The 17,489-nt window shown below is 42.2% G+C and overlaps 1 protein-coding gene across 1 annotated transcript; it reads left to right on the forward strand.

The window, feature by feature from the left end:
* The first annotated feature begins 652 nt into the window (after window positions 1-652).
* On the forward strand, window positions 653-17,416 carry LOC108884454 (uncharacterized). Its single transcript, XM_051066331.1, has 28 exons — window positions 653-738; window positions 972-1,240; window positions 2,942-3,087; window positions 3,176-3,494; window positions 4,110-4,272; window positions 4,388-4,656; window positions 4,744-4,889; window positions 4,978-5,296; window positions 5,726-5,888; window positions 6,004-6,272; window positions 6,369-6,514; window positions 6,603-6,921; window positions 8,972-9,134; window positions 9,250-9,518; window positions 9,606-9,751; window positions 9,840-10,158; window positions 12,394-12,556; window positions 12,672-12,940; window positions 13,028-13,173; window positions 13,262-13,580; window positions 14,008-14,170; window positions 14,286-14,554; window positions 14,651-14,796; window positions 14,885-15,182; window positions 15,316-15,487; window positions 15,580-15,845; window positions 16,009-16,118; window positions 16,243-17,416. Exons 1-28 carry the CDS (start codon window positions 713-715, stop codon window positions 16,501-16,503), a joined length of 6,033 nt encoding a protein of 2,010 aa, XP_050922288.1. The 5' UTR covers window positions 653-712; the 3' UTR covers window positions 16,504-17,416.
* The last annotated feature ends 73 nt before the right edge of the window (window positions 17,417-17,489 follow it).

Raw genomic sequence — 17,489 nt, forward strand, 5'->3', positions numbered from 1 at the left:
AATTATTATTTTACACCTTTTTAAATGTTAGTTTTTACATCAGTTAAGTGCAACTGTAATGAAAATGGGTACGTCTTAAAGTTATTATCAGTTATTGACAAATCTCTTGCTAATGGTGAAGAGATCCATCATAAACCATCATGAATTAAGAAGAGAATTCTCTTATTAATGAGTTTTAAATGATGTCTAAAGACTTGATAAAGGTTACTTAACAGAAAGTATTGACATAAATAGTGATTGTAATAATTACAATGGGAAACAGATCCCAAAGGAACAGAATACCCTACCTTTTTTTTCAGCCAGAGGGACATAATCTATTTCTATTCTTTTTGGACGTGTGCCTAGAAATAGCCTACACTACTCAGATAACTATGACCAACTCATTTCTGTTGTCTTGTTCCCAGAATCACATGCTCAGCTTGATGGTAAGATATTTTTTTTCCACTTAAATCTTGGCAGCTCATTGAAGTTTTCCAAGTCCAGCTGTTTTATAATTGATTTTTCCCTTTTACTATTGTAACCAATTAAATGAAAGTATTTTCTCTCTTTCTTGGTCCCACTGATCTCTTTTCTAGTATGTGGCACTACTCCCCTGAACCCCAGGATAGTTGGAGGTGAAGATGCTCCACCTGGAAGTTGGCCCTGGCAGGTTAGTCTGCAGAGGTTTGGTGGCCATGTTTGTGGTGGTTCCCTCATTAACAAAGAATGGGTGATGTCTGCTGCTCACTGCTTCTCCAGGTGAGTAACACAAGCCTTCATACAAACGTTGTTATTTAAATGTTCGAGTCAGAAGTGAGGTTTGACCAATATTTGTCTTAAAAGGCAGGTATCACTGTGGAAATGTCTAATATTGATTTTCCTAACATTCCAGAGGCAGGGTGAACCATTATACATACACAAATGGTACTATACTGGTCCATGCCTGTATTAGTATTCTACTATTTATATTTTGTGTTATGTATTAATTTCAGTTCAAACCCAAGAGGATGGACCATTATGTTAGGTCGGCAAAACCAGGAAGGCAACAACCCAAACGAATTGTCCAGAACTGTCGCCAGAATCATTTTACATCCCAACTATGACAGCATCACCAACAACAATGACATTGCTCTGCTCAAACTCTCCTCACCAGTCACGTTCACAGACTACATCAGACCTGTGTGTCTGGCAGCAGGTGGCAGTGTGTTCAACAACGGTACTGATAGCTGGGTGACTGGCTGGGGAGCAGTCAAGGAGGGAGGTGAGTCGGCTTGTTGCTGACACATTGGAGGGTCATTTAAACTGTAGGTGGATGTATGAACTGTTTCTCTTCTTGTTGGTCTCTCAGTGTCGTTACCGTTCCCTAAAACTCTGCAAGAAGTTGAGGTTCCAGTTCTGGGAAACCGACAGTGTAACTGTTTGAATGGAGTCGGTACAGTCACAGACAACATGATCTGTGCTGGTGTTCTGGCAGGAGGCAAAGACTCATGTCAGGTAAGCTGCTTCACTTCATTTGTCACTTGTTGCTAATTGTTTTTAAGACTTTGTGAATTTCTTAGACGTGTCCTCTCCATCTCCTCAGGGTGACTCAGGAGGTCCAATGGTGAGCAAACAGGGCTCCGTCTGGGTCCAGTCTGGAATAGTTAGTTTTGGTTTTGGCTGTGCTCGACCCAATCTGCCGGGAGTGTACTCCAGAGTGTCACGTTACCAGTCCTGGATCAACTCTTTCATCAGCTCTGATAAGCCAGGCTTTGTCCAGTTCACCTCCAGTGGGCCTGATGCTGACAGCAGCTACACCTGTCCTGGTCTACCACCTCCTGTCATTACTACTACTACTGGTTCTAGTACTACACCACCAGCTACAACCACCGATTCACCATCCACTGAATCAAGTGCTAAATGTAAGTATCCTGACTACCACGTGACATAGAAAAGACAATACAGGTCATTGTGTCTCTCATTTATACAATAAGTGAACAGTTACCCAGCCTTTTCAAATAGTCATGAATTCTCAAATTTTCATATCCCTTCAACATTTTTATACCTTCACCAGCTGTTCATTTTGATAACTAACTAAAGCCACTTTTCAAAACTTAAAAATTGCCATTAAGATTTATGTAATTCAGAAAACATCAGCCTCACACATATGGGCTTTAATTAATTATCAAGATATTATTATGAATTATAATTTTTGAGATTACGTTATAATGTATGGTTAGTATTAGTGCCTCTCTAGACTTCATGTAGTTACAGAATATTCTTTCAATATTGTAGTAGAGTCAGAATGTTTGATTTCAGAATCACTTATCAGAGTACATTTGTTTGCAGTATGTGGCATCACTCCACTGAACCCCAGGATAGTTGGAGGTGAAGATGCTCCACCTGGAAGTTGGCCCTGGCAGGTTAGTCTGCAGAGGTTTGGTGGCCATGTTTGTGGTGGTTCCCTCGTCAACAGAGAGTGGGTGATATCTGCTGCTCACTGCTTCTCCAGGTGAGTAACTGGGAATGAAAAAGGAAGCATTTTATTTTGCTACAGTCTATAACCTTGCAATGCTTCAAGCACATATTCTTCTCAACAACAATCTGTTTTGTCATTTTTATTTCAGTACAAGTACATCTGGATGGCAAATTTCTCTCGGCCGTCAGAACCTGCAGGGCAACAACCCAAACGAAGTGTCCAGAACTGTCGCCAGAATCATTTTACATCCCAACTATGACAGCATCACCAACAACAATGACATTGCTCTGCTCAAACTCTCCTCACCAGTCACGTTCACAGACTACATCAGACCTGTGTGTCTGGCAGCAGGTGGCAGTGTGTTCAACAACGGTACTGATAGCTGGGTGACTGGCTGGGGAGCAGTCAAGGAGGGAGGTGAGTCGGCTTGTTGCTGACACATTTGAGGGTCATTTAAACTGTAGGTGGATGTATGAACTGTTTCTCTTCTTGTTGGTCTCTCAGTGTCGTTACCGTTCCCTGAAACTCTGCAAGAAGTTGAGGTTCCAGTTCTGGGAAACCGACAGTGTAACTGTCTGAATGGAGTCGGTACAGTCACAGACAACATGATCTGTGCTGGTGTTCTGGCAGGAGGCAAAGACTCATGTCAGGTAAGCTGCTTCACTTTATTTATCACTTGTTGCTAATTGTTTTTAAGACTTTGTGAATTTCTTAGACGTGTCCTCTCCATCTCCTCAGGGTGACTCAGGAGGTCCAATGGTGAGCAAACAGGGCTCCGTCTGGGTCCAGTCTGGAATAGTTAGTTTTGGTTTTGGCTGTGCTCGACCCAATCTGCCGGGAGTGTACTCCAGAGTGTCACGTTACCAGTCCTGGATCAACTCTTTCATCAGCTCTGATAAGCCAGGCTTTGTCCAGTTCACCTCCAGTGGGCCTGATGCTGACAGCAGCTACACCTGTCCTGGTCTACCACCTCCTGTCATTACTACTACTACTGGTTCTAGTACTACAACACCAGCTACAACCACCGATTCACCATCCACTGAATCAAGTGCTAAATGTAAGTATCCTGACTACCACGTGACATAGAAAAGACAATACAGGTCATTGTGTCTCTCATTTATACAATAAGTGAACAGTTACCCAGCCTTTTCAAATAGTCATGAATTCTCAAATTTTCATATCCCTTCAACATTTTTATACCTTCACCAGCTGTTCATTTTGATAACTAACTAAAGCCACTTTTCAAAACTTAAAAATGCACAAATTTGGTGTCCCCAAGTGGCCATAGTAATAAGTACAATGATTATAACATATTTCTAAATAATCCATCATGATAAGTTTTTCTTTGTGACAAAATGACACAATCCCAGTGAAAACTGGTGCTGTCTTTATGTGGGGGATGAGGTAGTTTCATGCACTGTTGTTTGCCATAGTGTCTTTTATGTTGCCATTGAGATTTATGTAATTCAGAAAACATCAGCCTTACACACATGGTCTTTAATTAATTATCAAGATATTATTATGAATTATAATTTTTGAGATTACGTTATAATGTATGGTTGGTATTGGTGCCTCTCTAGACTTCATGTAGTTACAGAATATTCTTTCAATATTGTAGTAGAGTCAGAATGTTTGATTTCAGAATCACTTATCAGAGTACATTTGTTTGCAGTATGTGGCATCACTCCCCTGAACCCCAGGATAGTTGGAGGTGAAGATGCTCCACCTGGAAGTTGGCCCTGGCAGGTTAGTCTGCAGAGGTTTGGTGGCCATGTTTGTGGTGGTTCCCTCGTCAACAGAGAGTGGGTGATATCTGCTGCTCACTGCTTCTTCAGGTGAGTAACTGGGAATGAAAAAGGAAGCATTTTATTTTGCTTCAGTCTATAACTTTGCAATGCTTCAAGCACATATTCTTCTCAACAACAATCTATTTTCTCATTTTTATTTCAGTACAAGTACATCTGGATGGCAAATTTCTCTCGGCCGTCAGAACCTGCAGGGCAACAACCCAAACGAAGTGTCCAGAACTGTCGCCAGAATCATTTTACATCCCAACTATGACAGCATCACCAACAACAATGACATTGCTCTGCTCAAACTCTCCTCACCAGTCACGTTCACAGACTACATCAGACCTGTGTGTCTGGCAGCAGGTGGCAGTGTGTTCAACAACGGTACTGATAGCTGGGTGACTGGCTGGGGAGCAGTCAAGGAGGGAGGTGAGTCGGCTTGTTGCTGACACATTTGAGGGTCATTTAAACTGTAGGTGGATGTATGAACTGTTTCTCTTCTTGTTGGTCTCTCAGTGTCGTTACCGTTCCCTGAAACTCTGCAAGAAGTTGAGGTTCCAGTTCTGGGAAACCGACAGTGTAACTGTCTGAATGGAGTCGGTACAGTCACAGACAACATGATCTGTGCTGGTGTTCTGGCAGGAGGCAAAGACTCATGTCAGGTAAGCTGCTTCACTTCATTTATCACTTGTTGCTAATTGTTTTTAAGACTTTGTGAATTTCTTAGACGTGTCCTCTCCATCTCCTCAGGGTGACTCAGGAGGTCCAATGGTGAGCAAACAGGGCTCCGTCTGGGTCCAGTCTGGAATAGTTAGTTTTGGTTTTGGCTGTGCTCGACCCAATCTGCCGGGAGTGTACTCCAGAGTGTCACGTTACCAGTCCTGGATCAACTCTTTCATCAGCTCTGATAAGCCAGGCTTTGTCCAGTTCACCTCCAGTGGGCCTGATGCTGACAGCAGCTACACCTGTCCTGGTCTACCACCTCCTGTCATTACTACTACTACTGGTTCTAGTACTACAACACCAGCTACAACCACCGATTCACCATCCACTGAATCAAGTGCTAAATGTAAGTATCCTGACTACCACGTGACATAGAAAAGACAATACAGGTCATTGTGTCTCTCATTTATACAATAAGTGAACAGTTACCCAGCCTTTTCAAATAGTCATGAATTCTCAAATTTTCATATCCCTTCAACATTTTTATACCTTCACCAGCTGTTCATTTTGATAACTAACTAAAGCCACTTTTCAAAACTTAAAAATTGCCATTAAGATTTATGTAATTCAGAAAACATCAGTCTTTCACACATATGGACTTTAATTAATTATCAAGATATTATTTTGAATTATGATTTTTGAGATTACGTTATAATGTATGATTAGTATTAGTGCCTCTCTAGACTTCATGTAGTTACAGAATATTCTTTCAATATTGTAGTAGAGTCAGAATGTTTGATTTCAGAATCACTTATCAGAGTACATTTGTTTGCAGTATGTGGCATCACTCCCCTGAACCCCAGGATAGTTGGAGGTGAAGATGCTCCACCTGGAAGTTGGCCCTGGCAGGTTAGTCTGCAGAGGTTTGGTGGCCATGTTTGTGGTGGTTCCCTCGTCAACAGAGAGTGGGTGATATCTGCTGCTCACTGCTTCTCCAGGTGAGTAACTGGGAATGAAAAAGGAAGCATTTTATTTTGCTACAGTCTATAACCTTGCAATGCTTCAAGCACATATTCTTCTCAACAACAATCTGTTTTGTCATTTTTATTTCAGTACAAGTACATCTGGATGGCAAATTTCTCTCGGCCGTCAGAACCTGCAGGGCAACAACCCAAACGAAGTGTCCAGAACTGTCGCCAGAATCATTTTACATCCCAACTATGACAGCATCACCAACAACAATGACATTGCTCTGCTCAAACTCTCCTCACCAGTCACGTTCACAGACTACATCAGACCTGTGTGTCTGGCAGCAGGTGGCAGTGTGTTCAACAACGGTACTGATAGCTGGGTGACTGGCTGGGGAGCAGTCAAGGAGGGAGGTGAGTCGGCTTGTTGCTGACACATTGTTTTGTCTTGAGGGTCATTTAAACTGTAGGTGGATGTATGAACGGTTTCTCTTCTTGTTGGTCTCTCAGTGTCGTTACCGTTCCCTGAAACTCTGCAAGAAGTTGAGGTTCCAGTTCTGGGAAACCGACAGTGTAACTGTCTGAATGGAGTCGGTACAGTCACAGACAACATGATCTGTGCTGGTGTTCTGGCAGGAGGCAAAGACTCATGTCAGGTAAGCTGCTTCACTTCATTTGTCACTTGTTGCTAATTGTTTTTAAGACTTTGTGAATTTCTTAGACGTGTCCTCTCCATCTCCTCAGGGTGACTCAGGAGGTCCAATGGTGAGCAAACAGGGCTCCGTCTGGGTCCAGTCTGGAATAGTTAGTTTTGGTTTTGGCTGTGCTCGACCCAATCTGCCGGGAGTGTACTCCAGAGTGTCACGTTACCAGTCCTGGATCAACTCTTTCATCAGCTCTGATAAGCCAGGCTTTGTCCAGTTCACCTCCGGTGGGCCTGATGCTGACAGCAGCTACACCTGTCCTGGTCTACCACCTCCTGTCATTACTACTACTACTGGTTCTAGTACTACAACACCAGCTACAACCACCGATTCACCATCCACTGAATCAAGTGCTAAATGTAAGTATCCTGACTACCACGTGACATAGAAAAGACAATACAGGTCATTGTGTCTCTCATTTATACAATAAGTGAACAGTTACCCAGCCTTTTCAAATAGTCATGAATTCTCAAATTTTCATATCCCTTCAACATTTTTATACCTTCACCAGCTGTTCATTTTGATAACTAACTAAAGCCACTTTTCAAAACTTAAAAATTGCCATTAAGATTTATGTAATTCAGAAAACATCAGTCTTTCACACATGGGCTTTAATTAATTATCAAGATATTATTTTGAATTAAAATTTTTGAGATTACGTTATAATGTATGGTTGGTATTGGTGCCTCTCTAGACTTCATGTAGTTACAGAATATTCTTTCAATATTGTAGTAGAGTCAGAATGTTTGATTTCAGAATCACTTATCAGAGTACATTTGTTTGCAGTATGTGGCATCACTCCCCTGAACCCCAGGATAGTTGGAGGTGAAGATGCTCCACCTGGAAGTTGGCCCTGGCAGGTTAGTCTGCAGAGGTTTGGTGGCCATGTTTGTGGTGGTTCCCTCGTCAACAGAGAGTGGGTGATATCTGCTGCTCACTGCTTCTCCAGGTGAGTAACTGGGAATGAAAAAGGAAGCATTTTATTTTGCTTCAGTCTATAACTTTGCAATGCTTTAAGCACATATTCTTCTCAACAACAATCTATTTTCTCATTTTTATTTCAGTACAAGTACATCTGGATGGCAAATTTCTCTCGGCCGTCAGAACCTGCAGGGCAACAACCCAAACGAAGTGTCCAGAACTGTCGCCAGAATCATTTTACATCCCAACTATGACAGCATCACCAACAACAATGACATTGCTCTGCTCAAACTGTCCTCACCAGTCACGTTCACAGACTACATCAGACCTGTGTGTCTGGCAGCAGGTGGCAGTGTGTTCAACAACGGTACTGATAGCTGGGTGACTGGCTGGGGAGCAGTCAAGGAGGGAGGTGAGTCGGCTTGTTGCTGACACATTGTTTTGTCTTGAGGGTCATTTAAACTGTAGGTGGATGTATGAACGGTTTCTCTTCTTGTTGGTCTCTCAGTGTCGTTACCGTTCCCTGAAACTCTGCAAGAAGTTGAGGTTCCAGTTCTGGGAAACCGACAGTGTAACTGTCTGAATGGAGTCGGTACAGTCACAGACAACATGATCTGTGCTGGTGTTCTGGCAGGAGGCAAAGACTCATGTCAGGTAAGCTGCTTCACTTTATTTATCACTTGTTGCTAATTGTTTTTAAGACTTTGTGAATTTCTTAGACGTGTCCTCTCCATCTCCTCAGGGTGACTCAGGAGGTCCAATGGTGAGCAAACAGGGCTCCGTCTGGGTCCAGTCTGGAATAGTTAGTTTTGGTTTTGGCTGTGCTCGACCCAATCTGCCGGGAGTGTACTCCAGAGTGTCACGTTACCAGTCCTGGATCAACTCTTTCATCAGCTCTGATAAGCCAGGCTTTGTCCAGTTCACCTCCAGTGGGCCTGATGCTGACAGCAGCTACACCTGTCCTGGTCTACCACCTCCTGTCATTACTACTACTACTGGTTCTAGTACTACACCACCAGCTACAACCACCGATTCACCATCCACTGAATCAAGTGCTAAATGTAAGTATCCTGACTACCACGTGACATAGAAAAGACAATACAGGTCATTGTGTCTCTCATTTATACAATAAGTGAACAGTTACCCAGCCTTTTCAAATAGTCATGAATTCTCAAATTTTCATATCCCTTCAACATTTTTATACCTTCACCAGCTGTTCATTTTGATAACTAACTAAAGCCACTTTTCAAAACTTAAAAATTGCCATTAAGATTTATGTAATTCAGAAAACATCAGTCTTTCACACATGGGCTTTAATTAATTATCAAGATATTATTTTGAATTAAAATTTTTGAGATTACGTTATAATGTATGGTTGGTATTGGTGCCTCTCTAGACTTCATGTAGTTACAGAATATTCTTTCAATATTGTAGTAGAGTCAGAATGTTTGATTTCAGAATCACTTATCAGAGTACATTTGTTTGCAGTATGTGGCATCACTCCCCTGAACCCCAGGATAGTTGGAGGTGAAGATGCTCCACCTGGAAGTTGGCCCTGGCAGGTTAGTCTGCAGAGGTTTGGTGGCCATGTTTGTGGTGGTTCCCTCGTCAACAGAGAGTGGGTGATATCTGCTGCTCACTGCTTCTCCAGGTGAGTAACTGGGAATGAAAAAGGAAGCATTTTATTTTGCTTCAGTCTATAACTTTGCAATGCTTTAAGCACATATTCTTCTCAACAACAATCTATTTTCTCATTTTTATTTCAGTACAAGTACATCTGGATGGCAAATTTCTCTCGGCCGTCAGAACCTGCAGGGCAACAACCCAAACGAAGTGTCCAGAACTGTCGCCAGAATCATTTTACATCCCAACTATGACAGCATCACCAACAACAATGACATTGCTCTGCTCAAACTGTCCTCACCAGTCACGTTCACAGACTACATCAGACCTGTGTGTCTGGCAGCAGGTGGCAGTGTGTTCAACAACGGTACTGATAGCTGGGTGACTGGCTGGGGAGCAGTCAAGGAGGGAGGTGAGTCGGCTTGTTGCTGACACATTTGAGGGTCATTTAAACTGTAGGTGGATGTATGAACTGTTTCTCTTCTTGTTGGTCTCTCAGTGTCGTTACCGTTCCCTGAAACTCTGCAAGAAGTTGAGGTTCCAGTTCTGGGAAACCGACAGTGTAACTGTCTGAATGGAGTCGGTACAGTCACAGACAACATGATCTGTGCTGGTGTTCTGGCAGGAGGCAAAGACTCATGTCAGGTAAGCTGCTTCACTTCATTTATCACTTGTTGCTAATTGTTTTTAAGACTTTGTGAATTTCTTAGACGTGTCCTCTCCATCTCCTCAGGGTGACTCAGGAGGTCCAATGGTGAGCAAACAGGGCTCCGTCTGGGTCCAGTCTGGAATAGTTAGTTTTGGTTTTGGCTGTGCTCGACCCAATCTGCCGGGAGTGTACTCCAGAGTGTCACGTTACCAGTCCTGGATCAACTCTTTCATCAGCTCTGATAAGCCAGGCTTTGTCCAGTTCACCTCCAGTGGGCCTGATGCTGACAGCAGCTACACCTGTCCTGGTCTACCACCTCCTGTCATTACTACTACTACTGGTTCTAGTACTACAACACCAGCTACAACCACCGATTCACCATCCACTGAATCAAGTGCTAAATGTAAGTATCCTGACTACCACGTGACATAGAAAAGACAATACAGGTCATTGTGTCTCTCATTTATATAAGTGAACAGTTACCCAGCCTTTTCAAATAGTCATGAATTCTCAAATTTTCATATCTCTTCAACATTTTTAGACCTTCACCAGCTGTTCATTTTGATGACTAACTAAAGCCACTTTTCAAAACTTAAAAATGCACAAATTTGGTGTCCCCAAGTGGCCATAGTAATAAGTACAATGATTATAACATATTTCTAAATAATCCATCATGATAAGTTTTTCTTTGTGACAAAATGATACAATCCCAGTGAAAACTGGTGCTGTCTTTATGTGGGGGATGAGGTAGTTTCATGCACTGTTGTTTGCCATAGTGTCTTTTATGTTGCCATTGAGATTTATGTAATTCAGAAAACATCAGCCTTACACACATGGTCTTTAATTAATTATCAAGATATTATTATGAATTATAATTTTTGAGATTACGTTATAATGTATGGTTGGTATTGGTGCCTCTCTAGACTTCATGTAGTTACAGAATATTCTTTCAATATTGTAGTAGAGTCAGAATGTTTGATTTCAGAATCACTTATCAGAGTACATTTGTTTGCAGTATGTGGCATCACTCCCCTGAACCCCAGGATAGTTGGAGGTGAAGATGCTCCACCTGGAAGTTGGCCCTGGCAGGTTAGTCTGCAGAGGTTTGGTGGCCATGTTTGTGGTGGTTCCCTCGTCAACAGAGAGTGGGTGATATCTGCTGCTCACTGCTTCTCCAGGTGAGTAACTGGGAATGAAAAAGGAAGCATTTTATTTTGCTACAGTCTATAACCTTGCAATGCTTCAAGCACATATTCTTCTCAACAACAATCTGTTTTGTCATTTTTATTTCAGTACAAGTACATCTGGATGGCAAATTTCTCTCGGCCGTCAGAACCTGCAGGGCAACAACCCAAACGAAGTGTCCAGAACTGTCGCCAGAATCATTTTACATCCCAACTATGACAGCATCACCAACAACAATGACATTGCTCTGCTCAAACTCTCCTCACCAGTCACGTTCACAGACTACATCAGACCTGTGTGTCTGGCAGCAGGTGGCAGTGTGTTCAACAACGGTACTGATAGCTGGGTGACTGGCTGGGGAGCAGTCAAGGAGGGAGGTGAGTCGGCTTGTTGCTGACACATTGTTTTGTCTTGAGGGTCATTTAAACTGTAGGTGGATGTATGAACGGTTTCTCTTCTTGTTGGTCTCTCAGTGTCGTTACCGTTCCCTGAAACTCTGCAAGAAGTTGAGGTTCCAGTTCTGGGAAACCGACAGTGTAACTGTCTGAATGGAGTCGGTACAGTCACAGACAACATGATCTGTGCTGGTGTTCTGGCAGGAGGCAAAGACTCATGTCAGGTAAGCTGTTTCACTTTATTTATCACTTGTTGCTAATTGTTTTTAAGACTTTGTGAATTTCTTAGACGTGTCCTCTCCATCTCCTCAGGGTGACTCAGGAGGTCCAATGGTGAGCAAACAGGGCTCCGTCTGGGTCCAGTCTGGAATAGTTAGTTTTGGTTTTGGCTGTGCTCGACCCAATCTGCCGGGAGTGTACTCCAGATTGTCACGTTACCAGTCCTGGATCAACTCTTTCATCAGCTCTGATAAGCCAGGCTTTGTCCAGTTCACCTCCAGTGGGCCTGATGCTGACAGCAGCTACACCTGTCCTGGTCTACCACCTCCTGTCATTACTACTACTACTGGTTCTAGTACTACACCACCAGCTACAACCACCGATTCACCATCCACTGAATCAAGTGCTAAATGTAAGTATCCTGACTACCACGTGACATAGAAAAGACAATACAGGTCATTGTGTCTCTCATTTATACAATAAGTGAACAGTTACCCAGCCTTTTCAAATAGTCATGAATTCTCAAATTTTCATATCCCTTCAACATTTTTATACCTTCACCAGCTGTTCATTTTGATAACTAACTAAAGCCACTTTTCAAAACTTAAAAATTGCCATTAAGATTTATGTAATTCAGAAAACATCAGCCTCACACATATGGTCTTTAATTAATTATCAAGATATTATTATGAATTATAATTTTTGAGATTACGTTATAATGTATGGTTGGTATTGGTGCCTCTCTAGACTTCATGTAGTTACAGAATATTCTTTCAATATTGTAGTAGAGTCAGAATGTTTGATTTCAGAATCACTTATCAGAGTACATTTGTTTGCAGTATGTGGCATCACTCCCCTGAACCCCAGGATAGTTGGAGGTGAAGATGCTCCACCTGGAAGTTGGCCCTGGCAGGTTAGTCTGCAGAGGTTTGGTGGCCATGTTTGTGGTGGTTCCCTCGTCAACAGAGAGTGGGTGATATCTGCTGCTCACTGCTTCTTCAGGTGAGTAACTGGGAATGAAAAAGGAAGCATTTTATTTTGCTACAGTCTATAACCTTGCAATGCTTCAAGCACATATTCTTCTCAACAACAATCTGTTTTGTCATTTTTATTTCAGTACAAGTACATCTGGATGGCAAATTTCTCTCGGCCGTCAGAACCTGCAGGGCAACAACCCAAACGAAGTGTCCAGAACTGTCGCCAGAATCATTTTACATCCCAACTATGACAGCATCACCAACAACAATGACATTGCTCTGCTCAAACTGTCCTCACCAGTCACGTTCACAGACTACATCAGACCTGTGTGTCTGGCAGCAGGTGGCAGTGTGTTCAACAACGGTACTGATAGCTGGGTGACTGGCTGGGGAGCAGTCAAGGAGGGAGGTGAGTCGGCTTGTTGCTGACACATTTGAGGGTCATTTAAACTGTAGGTGGATGTATGAACTGTTTCTCTTCTTGTTGGTCTCTCAGTGTCGTTACCGTTCCCTGAAACTCTGCAAGAAGTTGAGGTTCCAGTTCTGGGAAACCGACAGTGTAACTGTCTGAATGGAGTCGGTACAGTCACAGACAACATGATCTGTGCTGGTGTTCTGGCAGGAGGCAAAGACTCATGTCAGGTAAGCTGCTTCACTTCATTTATCACTTGTTGCTAATTGTTTTTAAGACTTTGTGAATTTCTTAGACGTGTCCTCTCCATCTCCTCAGGGTGACTCAGGAGGTCCAATGGTGAGCAAACAGGGCTCCGTCTGGGTCCAGTCTGGAATAGTTAGTTTTGGTTTTGGCTGTGCTCGACCCAATCTGCCGGGAGTGTACTCCAGAGTGTCACGTTACCAGTCCTGGATCAACTCTTTCATCAGCTCTGATAAGCCAGGCTTTGTCCAGTTCACCTCCAGTGGGCCTGATGCTGACAGCAGCTACACCTGTCCTGGTCTACCACCTCCTGTCATTACTACTACTACTGGTTCTAGTACTACAACACCAGCTACAACCACCGATTCACCATCCACTGAATCAAGTGCTAAATGTAAGTATCCTGACTACCACGTGACATAGAAAAGACAATACAGGTCATTGTGTCTCTCATTTATACAATAAGTGAACAGTTACCCAGCCTTTTCAAATAGTCATGAATTCTCAAATTTTCATATCCCTTCAACATTTTTATACCTTCACCAGCTGTTCATTTTGATAACTAACTAAAGCCACTTTTCAAAACTTAAAAATTGCCATTAAGATTTATGTAATTCAGAAAACATCAGCCTCACACATATGGTCTTTAATTAATTATCAAGATATTATTATGAATTATAATTTCTGAGATTACGTTATAATGTATGGTTGGTATTGGTGCCTCTCTAGACTTCATGTAGTTACAGAATATTCTTTCAATATTGTAGTAGAGTCAGAATGTTTGATTTCAGAATCACTTATCAGAGTACATTTGTTTGCAGTATGTGGCATCACTCCCCTGAACCCCAGGATAGTTGGAGGTGAAGATGCTCCACCTGGAAGTTGGCCCTGGCAGGTTAGTCTGCAGAGGTTTGGTGGCCATGTTTGTGGTGGTTCCCTCGTCAACAGAGAGTGGGTGATATCTGCTGCTCACTGCTTCTCCAGGTGAGTAACTGGGAATGAAAAAGGAAGCATTTTATTTTGCTACAGTCTATAACTTTGCAATGCTTCAAGCACATATTCTTCTCAACAACAATCTATTTTCTCATTTTTATTTCAGTACAAGTACATCTGGATGGCAAATTTCTCTCGGCCGTCAGAACCTGCAGGGCAACAACCCAAACGAAGTGTCCAGAACTGTCGCCAGAATCATTTTACATCCCAACTATGACAGCATCACCAACAACAATGACATTGCTCTGCTCAAACTCTCCTCACCAGTCACGTTCACAGACTACATCAGACCTGTGTGTCTGGCAGCAGGTGGCAGTGTGTTCAACAACGGTACTGATAGCTGGGTGACTGGCTGGGGAGCAGTCAAGGAGGGAGGTGAGTCGGCTTGTTGCTGACACATTGTTTTGTCTTGAGGGTCATTTAAACTGTAGGTGGATGTATGAACTGTTTCTCTTCTTGTTGGTCTCTCAGTGTCGTTACCGTTCCCTGAAACTCTGCAAGAAGTTGAGGTTCCAGTTCTGGGAAACCGACAGTGTAACTGTCTGAATGGAGTCGGTACAGTCACAGACAACATGATCTGTGCTGGTGTTCTGGCAGGAGGCAAAGACTCATGTCAGGTAAGCTGCTTCACTTCATTTGTCACTTGTTGATAAATGTGTGTAAGACTTTGTGAATTTCTTAGACGTGTCCTCTCCATCTCCTCAGGGTGACTCAGGAGGTCCAATGGTGAGCAAACAGGGCTCCGTCTGGGTCCAGTCTGGAATAGTTAGTTTTGGTTTTGGCTGTGCTCGGCCCAATCTGCCGGGAGTGTACTCCAGAGTGTCACGTTACCAGTCCTGGATCAACTCTTTCATCAGCTCTGATAAGCCAGGCTTTGTCCAGTTCACCTCCAGTGGGCCTGATGCTGACAGCAGCTACACCTGTCCTGGTCTAACACCCCCCTCAACAGCTTCACCAACAACAAGGCCAAGTACTACTACCCCAACTTTAACCAGTCCTGCAAGTAAGTAATGTTCCTGTAGAAAATCTTTCAAGTCAACTTTTTACTCACACACATTTACAATGTTTTTTTCTCCTTTATCTGTCATTTATTTTGTCCTTCCTTACTTTATTGAATTTTCTCTATCTTTTTGAAGGATCAGTGTGTGGTAAAGCTCCCATGAACAGTCGTGCTGTAGGTGACAGCGGTGTTGTGCCTGGAGAAATGTGGCCCTGGGTGGTGAGTCTCCATAAAAATGGCGTCTACACATGTGGAGGAACCCTCATCACTGACAACTTTGTCCTCACTTCTGGCCAGTGCTTCTCTACGTAAGAACAAAGGCCCTTTGTATTGATTACTTAATGAGGATTATTAGCAAGTGGAGATGCATTTCTAAGGATGTTTTTCATCCTCATCACAGTTCCAATCCAGATGTCCATGAGTGGAGTGTGTTTCTGGGCCAGCAACGTGTGAATGGCTCTGAGGAGTTTGAGATGTCTCTGGGTGTTGTGAACATCACAGTGAGCAAAATGACAGGCTCCAATATTGCTCTGCTACAGCTGGCTAAACCAGTCAGCTACACCAATTACATCCAGCCTGTGTGTTTGGACATTAGCAACGACAGGTCCTTCCCAATTGGTAGTTCTTGCTGGGTAGCAGGCTGGGGGAAGGGAAGTAAAAGCAGAGGTAAGAGTTTCCCAAGCATTTGTGTTTGTTGCAAGTTTTGCTTCTATAATGTGTATTTTTAGTGTAATTTTAGTGGATCTTTGATAGTTGCTTCATCATCTACAAGACATAGATTGATGATTCACAAAAACTGTATTCAAACAACTAAACTGGATATTTCTAGGTGCTGATAAAGATGGCTCAGGCCTTCGAGACCTTGAAACTCAAGTGGCAAATTGTGGGAATGTTTCTGATTCAGAGAACATTTGTACCTATACCCTGGACCTTCAACAGGTAAAAATGTTTTCGCATCCACCAATGTTTCTAAAAATCTTTTTGTGTTTTCATCAAGGCAGAACTTTTCAGAATGGGATTGTCAGGACCTCACTGACGATAAATCCTCTTTTTGAATTCACAGGGGGATCAAGGCAGTCCCTTGCTGTGCAAGTCAGACTCGTCTTGGTTCCAGGTGGCCGTCGTAACAATGAGTGGAAGTAAATCAGTCCGTGCAGATGTTCAAGTCTTTGCCAAGACTTCAAGATTTGGGTCATTTTTAAAAGAGACCGTTGGCGACATGCCGGCTCCTGCAGCAGCTGCAACAGGAAATGCACCAGGTTTCACAATTTCCTTATTCTTCACTTTCATTGTCTCCACTACCTCCATGTTGCTGTTGTCATGATGTTAGGTCTGTCGTAGGAGAGAGCTGAACTAGTTCATTGTTGCACTCAAAAGTCAAGCTGACAGCTACTTCAGCAGCCATCGTGTGTATTCTGTACTGTAAATGCACTCAAAATTCTCAGGTCAAACTAAAGAAAATATTTCAGGATGCACTTTCAAATAAGTTTATATTTTTAAAACAACAGAATTGTTGATTGGGTAATTAATTTTTTCTATAAACAAATTGCACAGGAAAATGTATTTTTCAAAATATGTTTCACTTAATCCAGTTTATTGAAGGACAGTTTTTTTAATAGTATTTATTCTCTATTCCATCATACTGTACCTGTTTGCTTGAGTCATGTATGAAGACCAATGAAATGTAATATTAATCTTATAATACAATAAATATTAAGCATACAACAAATGTCTTTTTACATAAATTCTGAAAACTTATACCAATATATATTTTATCATGTATTTCTAAACAAAGTAATTAAGATTTTTAATAAAAGTTGCATCTAATACAATTATGTTTAGCAGGTAAGCAGCTCTGAAGCATACCATATTGTATTTTAGCAGTTTTACAGTACATAATGTGATAAAAAGCAGAATCAGCTGATCATGCTGCATTGATTTTTTCACTTCACGAAAAAAAGTGCAAATTAACATGTATAGTTTGCAGAAATATAAAAGCAGAAATGTTCACCAGCAAAAGCTGTTTAGTTCAAAATGTCATTTTGTAAAGCCCCTGTAAAGTTCCTGCCACATTACAGCATTCGTCTGGATCACTTGAGTTGTGGTGCGCTATATTTACTTTCCAACATTTTATTTGAGTTAGATTTGTCAACCTTTGATCCTGTGCCACAGGGTGCATGTGTGAAATATGAGCATTTCAACAGATGAGTGATTTTCCTGCTTCATTTGAGTCATTTTTAGGGTTCTGAAGAGATAGAACTATACAGTTTTCACTTTGTTTTACTTCCTGAAAAGGAAATTATCTTTTGA

The sequence above is a fragment of the Lates calcarifer genome, linkage group LG23 (assembly GCF_001640805.2).
Source record: "Lates calcarifer isolate ASB-BC8 linkage group LG23, TLL_Latcal_v3, whole genome shotgun sequence".
Lineage (NCBI taxonomy): Eukaryota > Metazoa > Chordata > Actinopteri > Centropomidae > Lates > Lates calcarifer.